Source organism: Xiphias gladius, chromosome 3, assembly GCF_016859285.1.
Source record: "Xiphias gladius isolate SHS-SW01 ecotype Sanya breed wild chromosome 3, ASM1685928v1, whole genome shotgun sequence".
In the NCBI taxonomy this organism is placed as follows: Eukaryota; Metazoa; Chordata; class Actinopteri; order Istiophoriformes; family Xiphiidae; genus Xiphias; species Xiphias gladius.
The window spans coordinates 20,532,670-20,547,538 of record NC_053402.1 but is presented as its reverse complement, the minus strand read 5'-3'; the positions used below and the strand labels follow the sequence as shown (position 1 = coordinate 20,547,538).

The following is a 14,869-nucleotide window of genomic DNA, read 5'->3' as shown; positions in this document are numbered from 1 at the left end:
CAAAACTTTTCTGCTTGCTGTATTGTTGCCAGATGCAGGAAAGTTCACAATAAACAGACCACTGTATCTATTCATTTTCTCTGTGTAAGAGGCCTTTTCAACTATGGCCATCAGATGTACTGTGCGTGTAGTAACAGAGACTTTCTGCAGTATCTTCTGTACCCAGATAAAGCTTCATAATGCACTGTTTTGCCAAGGGGATATCTGGATCCGCAGATTACAATAGATGTGTTTTTTTTTCCTCTTTTTTCCTCAACTCATTCCTTTACTAAACACCCTCTTTGCCTCTGTTCCTCTCATTTTTTGTCATCTAGTACCAAAATAGTCTTGGGTGCACCCAGATAAAATGTGTTGGGTTAGGAGGAACTGCTGCCTCTCATTCGTTTTCTATCAAAACCTACAAATCTCCTGTGAACACAATAGCATCACAAGCGTCTGAAGATAGACTCATTTTGCTGTAATGACCAACAGCACCCAAAATGTTAGCTGGGAGGAAATTTCAGGACCTGGGTCCCCCAGTATTGCTCTAAAAATCTGGGATTTATGAAAAATGTACAGTGGTACAGTGCCAAATATAGGGATTATAACAAATACAGCTGGAGCAACTGTAATAAATTTTGTCAGTTTGGAGGCACTATTGCAATGTTTGTGATTAGAACATGTAATTTTAAAAGGAAATTATACCAAATATAGAGATTTGGGTTATCAAACCATTTTAAGAGTCCCATAAAGGCTTGAGTCAGCCAACTATTTAATGTAGCTTATTATACTGCAAGAAAAATGTTCTTTTTGTCAAGAAGGACCACTTTCCTGAAAGGCATTGTGCACTTTATCCATCTGTCCATTTCTGCCATTTCTGACGCCTCTATGAATTCAGGTCATAGTGGCACGAGGTCCTCCAGCTCTTCTGGGGGGATTCGGAGGAGTTCCCAGGCCAGATGGAATATTTAATCCCTTAGGATTCATCTGGGTCTGTCCCATGGTCTCCTACCTTCACATGGAGATGACCTGGCAGCATCCTAGGCAGACGACCAAACCATCTTAAAGCTACTATAACCAGACACTGCGCAGAATTCATGACCATTAGTAAGGGTTTTGCCCAGAACCTTCAAATGAAATCAACAGACCACCTCAAGCCACAACACTGACTTTAAAGTCTGACCATAAATCACTTTGTCATGGCACCGTCAAAAAATGAACCAGCTACAAACAAACTCTGCCCTCCTTGTGGTGGCAATGTAGGAGGACTTGTAAAAGCGCTTTTCTGGCCCATAAAGCACCGATTCAATCTCGTACCACTTGCAGCTTTCACCACACACCACTCATCTCATACTGCAATTGATTTGCAGGTTAATGGATTATGAAGAAATTGATTAATAACAAGACAACCATCTGTCGCAGCCGATGTTTCTAACCATGTGTGTTCATTCAAGCTTAGAGCAGCTGGACGAGAGCAATGCAATCAATGCAAACCTCAAGGTGTAAAACTGCACATGTAAACACACAGAGAACAGGGGATGCTGGGATGCTGGGTATGCAAAATGCACAAATCAGTTTCATATTGCAAGCAACAAACAAACCATTCTCAGAGGTCAAACTCAGAACTTAACATATGGGGAAAAGAAAAATATTATAAACTATGCATCTCTATTGGGGTTTGTACTTTTATCTTGCCTTTTCCTTGGACCACATCTTTCAGAGTAAAGCCTCTTTACCAATATGTCTGAGTTGTTTCTATGCCTCTCCTGCATTTCTGATACAGATGGTGTTGTCACGGTTTGCCTCCAGCTTCACAGTGCTGATAAAACAGAGAAAACAAGACATCTTTTTTTTTTTTTTTTTTAAATCTGGGAAGCATTACCACCCCCGCAAAACACATAAGATAGGCACAGAGAATACAATAGGGGGTATATGGGCTTCAACAACCATTTTCCCTGCAGACTGTCAGTAATATTTTCCAATATATTGTCAGATGACTTTGCAACAATTTCTTTTCCAAGAAAACATATTCTCATTTTTCGGTCTCAGCTCTAACGAAGTAATGCGGGAAAACACGAGGGAGACCAACCAAGGTAAAAAAAAAAAAAAAAAAAAAGGTTGAAGGCTGAAAACGAAGCTTTACTATATAGCTATTTATGAGGGCATCAAATTTAATCAGAAGCATTGTCACCAAAATAATGTGAAATAACACCAAAGTTGATTGGTTTTCCGCTTAAACGACACAACCTGCCAGGGAGGCTGAAGGGAATATATTTGTACAGCCTGCCACTCTGCCAACAGTAGGCATCACACACAAAGACTGTTGTCATGCACTGACAGTGAAGAATGTTTCCCACTGTTTCTGATTTAGAGACAGTGAGCAATAGATAAATCATCAGAGTGCTGCTCCAGATCCAAAGCTTTTCAAAGGCCACCCTCAGCCATCTGTTAAAGAAAGACACCCCCGCCACCTTACCACATACACATAATTATTGCCCCTCCCTCCCATTGCCTGCAGAGTTGCACAGGACCACACATGTCATGAAAGCCCACAGGGACTGTAAACGAACCCCACTTCCTCCCTCCACGTCGATCAGTCAAAGGCAGACAGTCTGAAGCATCAGTAGTGACTCTCTATTTCCATTCCTGTTACGTGTTTAAGGACACAACAAGGGAGACATGGACTAACTTAGTCTTTGTCCTTTCATCAGGGACATGCCCGCGCTGTGAGAAGCACACTGAGCTGGGATAATGAGAAATTAAAGAGGAGCGGCAAGGAAACCATGCATCATTTACTACCTGGTGTCGACTGCAGGACTCAGCAGCTGGCGCACCAGTTTGTCCATCACAGGTTCAAGAGAAGACAGCAGGCGGAGATTTCTGTTACAGTTCAATCCACGGGCCCTTAGTATTGACAGTAGGCAAACCTGCCAACAGACTAATGGCAGAGTGATGGCTGCTTCTGTAAACCTGCAGTACACATCCTGATGATGGAGCAACGTCAAAGATTCAAGAAGAAACTTTGGAAAACTCTGCTGCTCGTTTCCTAGCCACAGGGGCAACACTGCTTCTTCCTCATTTGCAAATAGATGTTTCTAGGACCACTGTAACTTACACATTACTGCCACTCAGTGGCAAGACTTTGTAGTGAACTTAAAAAAAAAAATTTCACAAATTTAATTTCAAATTCTTATTGTTTGGGCTATAGAATGTCAGAAAAAAGCGAAAACCAAAACTGCTGACAGTTGCAATGTCCTAAAACCCAAGTGGACAGTATCTTCATACTGCTTGTTTCGTCCAACAAACAGTCTAAAACCCGAAGATATTCAGTCAACTACCAAACAAGATAAAGAAAAGCAGAAAATCCTCACCATTAAGAGGCTGCAACTAGAGTATGTTGGTGTTTTTGCTTGAAAAATGACAAATTTTTTTTTTTTTTTAAATCGTTGCCGATTAATCGTTTAATCGTCAAATTTTATTAAGCTCTACTTTTGTTGGAATTCATGAAAAGTCAAAGTAGTTACAAATTTCCGTTCAGTATTGATTTACTACATTTTCTGTGTTGATTAATAATTCTGCAAATAAAAATTCCTAAGTGGTTTTTGCTCATAAGAGTCAGCAAAAGCCCCAACCATTTTTATGTCTTATTTTACTCTATTTATTTATGTCTCTGTGGTAGCATACAAGATATACTTTTTTTTCTTGTTTTAGTGAAAGCTTTGTATTATGAAGTCTCTCCCCTGACTTTCCCAGCTGTTTTAGCTGCTCGTTCACGCTAATGATCAAGTCCTTTCGGGTGCTGCTGCGAATAACTGCCGCTGCCAGAAATGTAAAACGCATCACTTTCTATGCGTCAGAGGATTTCTCCATGGAAAAACCTCTGTGAACCTGGAAGCTTTCACGATCTGGGTATTGGCGGATTTAGGTCACTATTTTCTACGACTTCTATAGCCTCGGTAACAAAAGAAAAACAAGGTTATATTCTGAAGGAAAATCATGGAATACTTAGGCAATTTAACCGGCATACAATGAATAAACTGTTATTTTTCTGTTAACTCAGTGCACTCTGGATGAAGTCAAGACATTCCTTTACGGCTCCTGGAGTCCTTACTGCAGCAGAGTTCCCACCTCTGATGCATTAAGTTCAGTTACCAGCTTGGCAGGTTCGCTCTCCGGGGGAAATCAAAAGTTACCGACTGATTGTAGCTCTGCTACAATACAGCTATTGCACTCGTCTGCTTGTTAACTGGCACAACCGAAAAAGCTCGATGGCCAGTGATGTACAAAAAGAGCTGCATGGGTGAGCAGGGGACTCAGTAAAGTTTCCGTTAGGATACAAATGTTGGAGCACTCCAGTTACATGAGAAGAAAGATAAGTAAGTGCCCGCAGGCAAGGTGGAAGAAAGGGTGTATTGCTTGTTTTTGTGTGAGCGGCTGAGCAGCAAATACAGAAATGATTTATCATGTTGGTCATGACTTTACTATTTCAGTGAAACTATGAGAATCTATATTTCTGTTCTCCATCCAAACTGATACTGTAAAATGAATATATATACATATACATTTTAGCCAAGCCCAGGTGCTGCCCTCTTAAGTTTGGGATCCACTTTTGTGCTGAGAGGAAGTTCAAAGACATGCGCCTGTACCAGAATGCAGCAAAGACACACCTAATGAAGCATCGCTGTGATTGACATTTTATGCAACATTAGCCAGCTTCTCTAGGCTCTGTGCTGGGGTATCCTGCTCTTGTGCTGGATTCTGGATTCAGTTGAAGAGGGGTAATTATCTCTGCCTGTGGTATGGATCTGCTCCAGGAAAGTGGAACACGCAGGGGAAAAGTGGATAAAGGGCATTAATGAGTAAGAAGAGGCATCAGACAGTTGGTGTAACAGAGATGGGTGAACCACGACAAGAAAGAGCATGTTGCATCTTTACACTCTGATATGGTTTAATGTAAAATGAGTTGACTTACAGTCATGTATGTAGGGTGAAAGTTGCAGATACCTCTTAAAAGTTGTATTCTGTCCCTTTTTCTGCATGTTTCTGATGGGAAGCAGCCCTCAGCACCTCATCTATCCACGGACTGAAAGCACTGCAAAAGTGGAAAAAAAAAATGATTTTATCATCAGGCTGACAGGACATATTCAAAATCAACTTGCATGCCAGCCAAATCACATTCCCTTCTTTTTATATTTATACCTCTCTAATGTATGTAAAGTGGTTTTTCTAAGAGATGGCATATTTAATATTTCAAATTGTAGACAAATTGCAGAGGGAATGCCTCAAATTGGCCTGAATATATTTTTTTAAAAAGGAAGTTGACAAAACAATCTTACTTCAAGGTCCGTTTAGAGGCTGCTCTGGCACTTTCAGAAATATCACAGGATTTTCGCCAATTCATTACTGAGCTCCAGAACAGCTACTAAATGGACCCTGACATGAGACTGATTTTCCAGCTGCTGCGTCCAAGGTCAATAATGGATGCTACCCATAAAAGACGATTTAAAGTGCTCAGTGATCATTTGAACAATTTCGTGACAATTGAGCAAATTCCATCTTCTCTACAATAAGACTTTGAGCTGTTACCGCTGTTTCCGAAAGGTCAAGAATGAACTTTTAAACTCAATATTCACAATTAGTCATAATAGTTATATTTTAATGGCTGAAACAATGCATATTATTCGAATTGTGATGGTTAAATGTGTGACTGACTCCCAAGTTCAGTGGCTAGACAGACTCTGTTGGAGCACTGAAAACAGACATTTTTTTCCACAGCAAAAAAAAACACTAAGGGAAAACACAGGTTGCATTTTAGCTGGATGCTCCAGCCCCAGGGCCGCTACACCTATGGAATGGAGCCATCATTAAGTAATGCTATTAGTTACACCTGTGCCTTTTCTGCTTTGACAAGTCAGATTTTCCACCACAGAAAAGGTTTAAACTCTGACGAAGCGGCGAAAGAGAAGTGTAAATGTAATTTATAGGGCACATTTAAAACTGAACAAATTATCACCAAAGTGCTCTACGGAGGGAGTAAGAGTACAGTTTGGTAACTAAAATGAAAGCAAATCAATAAAACAAGTAAATAGGTACAGAGGGAATATCATAGTGACAAATAAGCAAATAGTGATAAATAAGTAGTGTGTGGGCAGTGGTGGGAGTACTTACTCAGATCGTAAATAGCAATACCATATAGTTAAAATATTTGTTTTTGTCGTTTTGCATCTCTTTGCGATCATTTTGTCTCTCTGGTCAAAATGTGGTCATTTTGTGTCCCTTCGTGGTGGTTTTGAGTATCTTTCTAGTTGTTTTGCGTCCCTTTCTGATTGTTTTGTGCTAATTTTTCACCTATTTTGGTTGTTGTTGTTGTATTTGTCGTCATTTTGTGTCTCTGGTCATCTTGTGTCTCTTCCTAGTGGTTTTGAGTCTGTTTCTAGTTGTTTTGCGTCCCTTTACGGTCGTTTTCCCTTTTATGCCAATTTTCACTTCTTCACGAGTTGTTCCGTGTCTCCCCATGTTCATTTTCCGTCCCTTGCTAGGCTTTTCGTGGGTCGTCTTTTCGTGAGTGTCTCTTTCTAGTCATTTTGTGTCTTTTTTGTTGTCGGGTTTGTGTCTTTGAACTGAGCTCTGTGACTTTTAAAACAAGAAATATTGACCGTCACTTCATAGAGAAGTTAGCGGCCGATTTTGGCAATTCGTAGCCCTGGGCCTCCTTAATGACAGGTACAACACCAACAGCAGCAGTAGCAGCAGTGGCTGCCGTGACTCGACATTTAGCATTAGCGTTAGCATTAGCATTAGAAAATGAACAGTTCTGTCCGTTCACCTTCTCCCTCTCCTGGCGCGGCGGCGGCAGCGCGCTCCACGCACCAACCGGCACCCTCCACCCTGCGAAACCGCCGAGAGGCGCGCGTGCGAGCCAGCGAGCCCGCCCCAAAACCACGCGCAGAGAGAGCTGCCGAGCGCGCGCTGGCAGAAGTTTAACGGCGAAGCGGAAGTTTGACCGTCGGTCGCGCGGCCGGCTGCTCTCAGCCTCGGCCGAGCTCGCGAAGGCGTGTAAACGGGGCCGCGTCTGCGTCTGCGCGCGTTCATGAGGCCCCGGGTCTGGAGATGTCGGCGCCGTCTCCGCGCTCCGGGTGGCCGGGGCAAGAGCATTCCGTCTCCCGAAAGGAATCCAGCCGAAAGGGCAAAAATGTTTAGGTAAGTTAACGGGAAATCAAGCCAGACGTTTTTCTGGGTTCAAAACAGAACTTTTCAGGGGTTTATTAGGTTTTAATAAATTCGTATTTTCAACCTGATGATGTTTATATAGGGCAATTTGTGGAATTCACCGAAGTGGGAAAGCTTTACTGTTATGTTTGAGCGGATCTGTGCGTGTTTTTTTTTTTTTTTTTTTGTGTTGTTAATCTATTATCTGAGGAAAAATAACATGAATATGGTGAAATTTGGTTTTTAATTGTTTGAGTAACTGTCTCAAACTGAGACCCGGACCCCCCCCTTCTTTAAGGGGGTCAGGACCTCATTAAGTAATGATAGTATTTTTGAAAAAATGTTTTCATGCTCTTCTGCTTTTGCAGATAATCATTATCTTGTGTATCCTTTTAAATTGCTGTGTAGATATAGTATACTATATATTGTAGGCATATTTGTATTAGTCTTCAGTCCACATACAGTTTTTTTTTTAAAGCTAGAGCCTTTGAATGTTTTTTTTGATTACAGTACTTTTCTGCAGCTCCTGCTGCTTTATACAGTACAGCTGCTCCTACAGGGGTAAATAAAGTATGTATTGATTGACTGTAAATGCCAAGCTCGCACCCCATTATTTTAGCGTCAGTTAGACTTTTTTTATAATGTTTTGCTGTGCTTTATCTTATTCAAGCATCGACTGCGTGCTGGAAGAAGTAGTCGGATTATTTACTTCGGTATAAGTAGTAATACCGAAGTTTGGAAATACTCTAAGTCAGTTCTGCTGACATGTTACAGGACTGCCATTTAGTCGACTGAGTTGGAGCTCATTTTAACTCCTCTATATACTGCTTTGGGCCCTGAAGTCTCACATAGAGCATTATCCTGTGAGCAGATCATACGATTTTTGGATGTATTGTCTGACTGCAATGTAATTAGTAACTAAAGCAGTCAGATAACTGTCTTTGAGTACAAGTATAAAGTAACAGAAAAGTACCTCAAAATTTTACTTAAGTACAGGGCTGAAGTGAATGTACTCAGTTGATTTCCATCACATTCTAGTTTGTACTGAATTTGCAGTAAAATCATCGTGGTTTTGGCTGTTGGGGTAAAGTTTAGACCTCTGTTTATTTTTCTCAACTGAACTTCCTAAAGTTTGATATAAATGCCCATGAACAAAAGTAACTGTGAGGAATGCCTCTTTTAGAAAGCTCTAGTGTTGCTCTTAATCATCACAGTTGGCACTAACAGACACACTGAGGGATGTGGGAGGTATTTTGAGTGATGAAAAGTCAGCAGCCCCGTGGAGTTTTTCTTTACCCTAAAACACTTCAAATCGCACTGTTTACATATGTTTCATTTTAGCAGCGGGTTTCTAAGCTTTAAGAAACCACCGCCCTGTGAAAAGAAAAGGAGTCAGAAAAGCTCTCAGGCATGAGAAAGACAGGAGAAATCCCTGTATGATTCGGCGAGTGTAACACAAATTAATCTGATTAAAGAATTACTGCATTCCACGGCTGAGTCTCGCATAATCATCCAGGCAAAAATGCAGGTTTACAATGTTGTAATGTTGAAAGTTCAGCTTCCCTGGGGTAATTTATGCTTCTACTAGCATACAAAACTGTAACCCTCCTTTAAAAATGCCATCCCCTAATTACAAATCAATTATACCCGACACACAGAGCTTTCTTGGTATCCAATGACGGCCTCCCTCTAGGGAGTTCACACACAGGCAATCAGGTTTGGCAGGACTGGTTAATGAGTGACTAGACTTGGTAGAGGGCAGGTACACTTTACACTTTCAGAGAGGATCTAAATGTGGGGACATGTCACCTAAATTAAACTGCGGATAATCCAAAGATACTTCAGCCTGGACTGAAAACATTGGATGGTAAGAGGTCGAAGCTCGCGAGGGTTTTCTTCTCAAGTTTTGTGCTTTGTTCAGGTCAAGATCGTGGGCTTAGACGCAGTTTTTCAAGCTGTTGACTTTGTAACTGCTTGGTAAGGTTGAATAGAATTAATAAAATATACAGTATGTTGTAGGCTGTTGGTTGTGGTTGCCCCACTTAAGCCAAAAGCCTCACAATCTGTTCATATTGTGAAGTGCAAACAGAGGGAAAGCTCACGTCACCGTTTTATGTATTCAGATAAAGATCAATATTGTGTTTGCATTGCAGGTGTGCCATATTTTTGAAAAACCGACAACACACGGCTGATTGTATTCTCCTCTCCATGGTTCCAGAGGTGAATTGTTTTTCAACAAAAATGGAAATCGGGGTCATTTTTTGCAGAAATATCCTCAAGTGTGGTGAAAAAATGTCGCTCTTCTCCGGTTTGATGTCACCCAATCAGACAGAAACCAACAATTATTCTCTCCTCGACAGATGAGATCACATCCATAATCGAGCTCGGACAATCAGCCGACCCTGATTGGACTCTCTTCCTCTCGACGAGTTGCTGCCTGCAGCCGCGGTGGGAGCCGGAGTCGCCATGGAGACGGTGGTGATCGTGGCCATTGGGGTGTTGGCCACCATTTTCCTGGCCTCCTTCATAGCCCTGGTGGTGGTGTGCAGACACCGCTACTGCCACCCGCACGACTTGCTGCACCACTTCGACTCCAAGTCAGTAAATCAATACGAAGCCTTGAAATCTTTATCAGACAGGAGTTTTCACGGTGTGGCAAGTTTACCTCTGAGTCTTGCAACTTCTAGAATTTAAGCTCTTAAAATGTATTGAAAAGTCGTAAATATTATTTGTAGTGGTCGTATCTCACCTGTGTCACCTGTGCAACTGGTTTCTCTACGTTGCCAGTGTACTCTGTGATACTGTATTATAAGGTTTAGTAGTACAACATGCGTCTGTGAGGTCTTTCTGCCACTTTCTCGTAATATGGATTCACATCTTTCTTTAGTTACCAGTTAGAAAGAACTACAATAATGGTGGTCACGTTTCTTCATAGAGCATCAACTTATTAGTGTGACAGTCAATCAGGGATGGATGATTGATCTTTTTCCTAAGCATCAAAAGAAAACGTTACAAATAATAGTACTGGCAGTAAACACAAAAAAATGTATGAAGTCAATCAGGTCATCATTATTCTCACTTATATCATGAATACATCAATAATCAGTTTATATTTTCCGGCCTTATCAATTATAAGAATCTAATATACACCCACTACAAAATAATCCATTAAATTCTAAATCTAATCTATGAAATATTAATCAAATTAAATAAGTTAATAAGGGCGAAAAATCCTTATTAAGTCGTTGGTTTGTTCTTTAGCAGGATTATACAAACACCACTGAACTGATTTGCACCCAACTTGGTGGTGGGATGGGGCCTGGGCTAGGGAAGACGAGAAGAACCCATTAAATTTTGGGGCTGATCCAGATCATTAACTATGAATTTGAATTTTTTCCACTGACGTCTGGTGTTTGTTTGACACTGGCCTTGGCAGAGGTCTGTGCTCTGCTGAGTACATTTAATAATTCGCACAAGGTTGCCTCTTTGCTCAACACCTAGTCATGGTTTAGTGCTCTTATAACTTCTTGTGAGTGTGTCAGAGCCCAGTCGTGGAAGTGTATTCACAGGGTTGGGTGTGGCAGACACTTTGGATTCAACACCGTATATTCACAGGCATTTGTTTTTGAGAATTGTGAAATTGTTCTTAAATTCAACTCGAGGACGCAAAAAAAATGTATTAAATCATCGTAAATATTGATTCCCACAGTCTGTAGATAACCATTTAAGTTTTACCTACAAACCGGACACCGGAAGTCTTACACTCAGCTTTCCTTTCTCCGCTTTCCCCGTTGCGTTTCACAGACCCACGGTTGATCTGATCGGAGCCATGGAGACTCAGAGTGAACCGTCGGAGCTGGAGCTGGACGATGTGGTCATCACCAACCCTCACATCGAGGCCATCCTGGAGAACGAGGACTGGATAGAAGATGCCTCGTATGTCTAGCGCTGTGGCATGGGACAAGTTTAGAGTCATAGAAGCTGACGTTCTGACTTCTGTCAGTGGTGCTATTGTGTTTCGTCAGTGCCATAAATCCCAGCTAACTATGTGAATTTTTCTCCAACAGGGGTCTGGTCTCTCACTGCATCTCCATCTTAAAGGTAGTAGATACTTTCTCCTTTAACTATTTTTAATTCGTTTGACAGGATGTAATTTCCACTGGGGATGGGGGGGGGCATGTCCCCCTCACTTTTAAAAATCTGAATTTTTGTCGCCATCATTTTTAATGTTTCAGTTTCTCTGAATGTTGTCCAAAAGAGAGAAGATCTGGGTTGATTAAAAATGTTGATTCATGACTCATCTGAGTGTCATCTAATCAACTAATGATTATTTTCATTATCCATTAATCTGAAGATTATCTTCTCGATTTATTGATTAACTGTTTGGTCTATACATGATGATACAAGTACAGGGAGACGATATCAAATGTCTTGTTTTGTCCAAGCAACAGTCCAAAATATTTAATTCACTATATTGTAACACTGAGAATTTCGCTCTGATACGTTAAAATAATTGTCAAAAAATGTCCCTCACAACCTCAGAGAGCCGAAAGTGAAGTCTTCAAATGTCTTGTTTTGTCCAAGTAACAGTTCAAAACTCAAAGATATTTTATTTACTGTGATACATGAGAAAGGAAAAGGAGAAAATTGTCTCATTTGAGAAGCTGGAATCAGAAATTGTTTGGCATTTCTTCACTAGAAAAATTGTTCGTTTGTTTAAAAAATAAACAGATAATCCAACATGTAACCATCAGGCTTCCGCGGTGCCCCAAGACTGCCCTACCTTAAATAAATGTTGTGGGGGCAGTATGCTGCCTATTAGTGATACCTACAGACAATACTCAGGGCTGAGCAAATGGTACTGCCAACGTCTTTTCCAGGTAATATTTTTATTTACAGCTAATGTTCGCCGTAAAAGACGCAAGAAACGAACATTAGTTCAACATTCAACAGCACAACATTAGCTGTTATAAAGTGTTAGACTTCCGTTAAGGAAACTGCAAACGATTTCGAATTGATGCGTTAACAAAACACAAGGCATTTAATTTTTTATATATCAACTTAAATATATCATCATTTGTAATTTGCTAGATTGATTGACGGATACTAACAACGCTATACTTCCACATAAAGATCTGCCACACTTTGACTGAGAAGCTGGTTGCCATGACGATGGGCTCAGGGGCAAAGGTCAAAGCACCAGCCAGCCTGAGTGACATCATTACTGTGGCGAAACGCATCAGCCCGAGGTAACACGACCGATTCCCCGCAGCTTTATATCGTCACGTTACTGACTCGAGCTAACCTGCCTCCTCACATCCCCACTGTCCCGTCGCACAGGGTGGACGACGTGGTCCGATCCATGTACCCGCCTCTGGATCCGATCCTCCTGGACGCCAGGTAATCGCATCTGTTTTTCCGCCATTTTAGAGGGGGTTGTTTGCACGGCTTTGATATCTTATTGCGCTCCGTTCATTAATTGGGCATCTTTAAGGAGCTGGAGAGGAGCGACCCCGTGACCTTGATTTAGCCATATTGTAATAATCTTTATATATACACAGATATACAGAGGTATGATAGAGACTGGAATACAAAGGCTCAACTGTCACAGCAAATTGATGCTACCAGGAAAAAGTTGTAGCTCCAAAGTTGGTGTTTTTTCACCTTTACTCGAATTGAAACGAAACTTTATGAAATCCCCTATGTGCAGGTGCTTCCATACCTGCTCAGTCCAACAGACCCTTTTTAAGCCTGTTTTTGTTGTTTGTTTTTTTAAACTGTCTTTTTGGAAATAAGCACTTTTCATACAGCAGCTGCCCGAACCCATTTGTCCAATTGTCCCTCCTCAGGGCCACTGCACTGCTCCTTTCAGTCAGCCACCTGGTGCTGGTCACCCGCAACGCCTGTCACATGTCCGGCAGCATGGACTGGATCGACCAGTCGCTCCACGCGGCCGAAGATCACATGGTGGTTTTGCGTGAGGCGGCGCTGGCCTCTGAACCGGAACGAGGCATACCTGGAGCTGACGCACAGAGAGAACAGGCCATTTAGGGCAACCGCAGACACTGACCCAATCAAGCGTTAGCGGAGGGGCGGGGAAACGTGTCCATCTTGTCCTTGGGCTGCGTTCTTTTTCTCAATTCTGTACTCGGTTGATACTTAACGGGCACATATTCTGCCAGTGTTGAAAAGGCACACTTCCCAAACTCGTCATCTAGTCCAAATTAGTGAGGACTTCTGTTCAGTAAATGGGCCGTGCTGATGGATGCAGGGACTTGACTCTATCCCTCACTTAAAAAAAACAAAACAACCATTTTCAACCAATTATTTTTGTATCCTATTTGCAACAAAGAGTGCTGGCGATTACCTTGCATTCACTACAGCTACATAGTAATTGCTGTAAAGTACATGTCACACATTCAGAGATGGTTTTTTGTTTTTTTTTGTTTTTGTATGTAACCCTAAAGCAGATCTTTTTAGAGTTGGTCTGTCAAAGATGTAAGCTGCCTGCAAGTGAAAGGCATTTGGAAATTTCTTCTTGAGTGCGCCATCACCCAGCAGTGGCTCTAAATCCAATCTCTCCAGCACTGCACAGTCACATGTAGGCTTAGTCAGCTAATCCATTCTGAGGAAAATAACACCCAGTTAGCCAGTGAGCTCCAACTCAGTGGACCAATGGAGGGCTAACCTGACTTATTTACAATCTGTGGGGTCAGCGTGACTTGTGGATGTTCAAAAAACATCCCTCAGATACCCTCAGGCTGCTAGAAATCACCCGGCTGTGGGCTTTTCTCTTTGCAGCTGAAGAGACCAGCAGCACTAGTTTTAGCCACATCAGCATCATCGGAGTAAATGTTTTTCCCAGTTGAGTAATGCCCTTTTGTCCCATCGCTGTATCGTATCATGATCTATTGAGGCTGTTAAACATCTGAGAACCTGGTATCTCTTCCTCTTGAAAGTTATTAGCCATGCTAGCAGCATGCCTGGGAGAGCCAGCCCGGCACTTTCGTCCAGAATAGAATATCTCAACATCTACTGGATGGATTGGTACAAAAGCTTCGACAGACGCTCATGGTTCCCGAACGATGAATCCTAATGACTTTGGTTTCCCAGCCCCAACAACTTGGATAGCCAGGAAATAGTACTGGTTCTAGATTGATTGGCACAAAAATAGATATTCATAAAAAGGCGGATATGTACGTTCCCTCTGAGGATGAATTATAATGACCTTGGTGATCAATTACCTTTTTGTCTAGGTCCATCATCAGGTCAAAATTTTTAACTTGTCCCATACTCTAGTAGTTTATTATCGTGGCTGTGGACTCTTGTTTTTCCCCTGTCTGATTTTTCCAAAAGTCAGGGCAAGACAGTGAATGCTAAAAAGAAACACTTGCTCTTTAAATCAGACCCCAAAATGTTTTGTTTTTTTTTAAATTGAAAAGTAGCTATCAACTTCAGCTGTATCTCATGTTCCTATCTACATCTGACCAGGGACAAAAAAAAAAAAGATACAAATATCAAAGCAGGCCCAGAGAGGTTGTACAGTAGATTTTTCCCGTAACAGATGTTGCGTTTCACACTGTACTGAGAGATACAGTGTGTTTTTGTGGTCCATCGCGTTATGAGGATGTTTTGAACAGTGTGTTAATTGAGGTGGAGCAGAATTAGCGTGTTGTTTTAC

At 41.5% G+C, this 14,869-nt stretch overlaps 1 protein-coding gene and 1 long non-coding RNA gene across 4 annotated transcripts; one reads left to right on the top strand and one right to left on the bottom strand.

Moving 5' to 3' along the window:
- Positions 1-4,370: 4,370 nt before the first annotated feature.
- On the bottom strand, positions 4,371-6,982 carry LOC120805574. Its single transcript, XR_005709574.1, has 3 exons — positions 6,806-6,982; positions 4,984-5,071; positions 4,371-4,784 (listed from the first exon to the last, which is right to left on the bottom strand). It is a non-coding gene; the product is annotated as an uncharacterized LOC120805574 (long non-coding RNA).
- An 89-nt stretch (positions 6,983-7,071) lies between these two features.
- tmem98 (transmembrane protein 98) lies at positions 7,072-14,695 on the top strand. Of its 3 annotated transcripts, none has more exons than XM_040117370.1 (8): positions 7,072-7,179; positions 9,342-9,408; positions 9,549-9,785; positions 10,993-11,124; positions 11,256-11,289; positions 12,322-12,437; positions 12,529-12,588; positions 13,038-14,695. In XM_040117370.1, the coding sequence occupies exons 3-8, from the start codon at positions 9,655-9,657 to the stop codon at positions 13,237-13,239; spliced, it is 675 nt and encodes a 224-aa protein (XP_039973304.1). In that variant the 5' UTR covers positions 7,072-7,179; positions 9,342-9,408; positions 9,549-9,654; the 3' UTR covers positions 13,240-14,695. The 3 variants fall into 3 exon arrangements, with proteins under 3 accessions (XP_039973304.1, XP_039973297.1, XP_039973311.1); XM_040117377.1 differs by lacking the exon at positions 7,072-7,179 and adding an exon at positions 7,511-9,055; XM_040117363.1 differs by lacking the exon at positions 9,342-9,408 and having other exon boundaries at positions 7,075-7,179.
- The last annotated feature ends 174 nt before the right edge of the window (positions 14,696-14,869 follow it).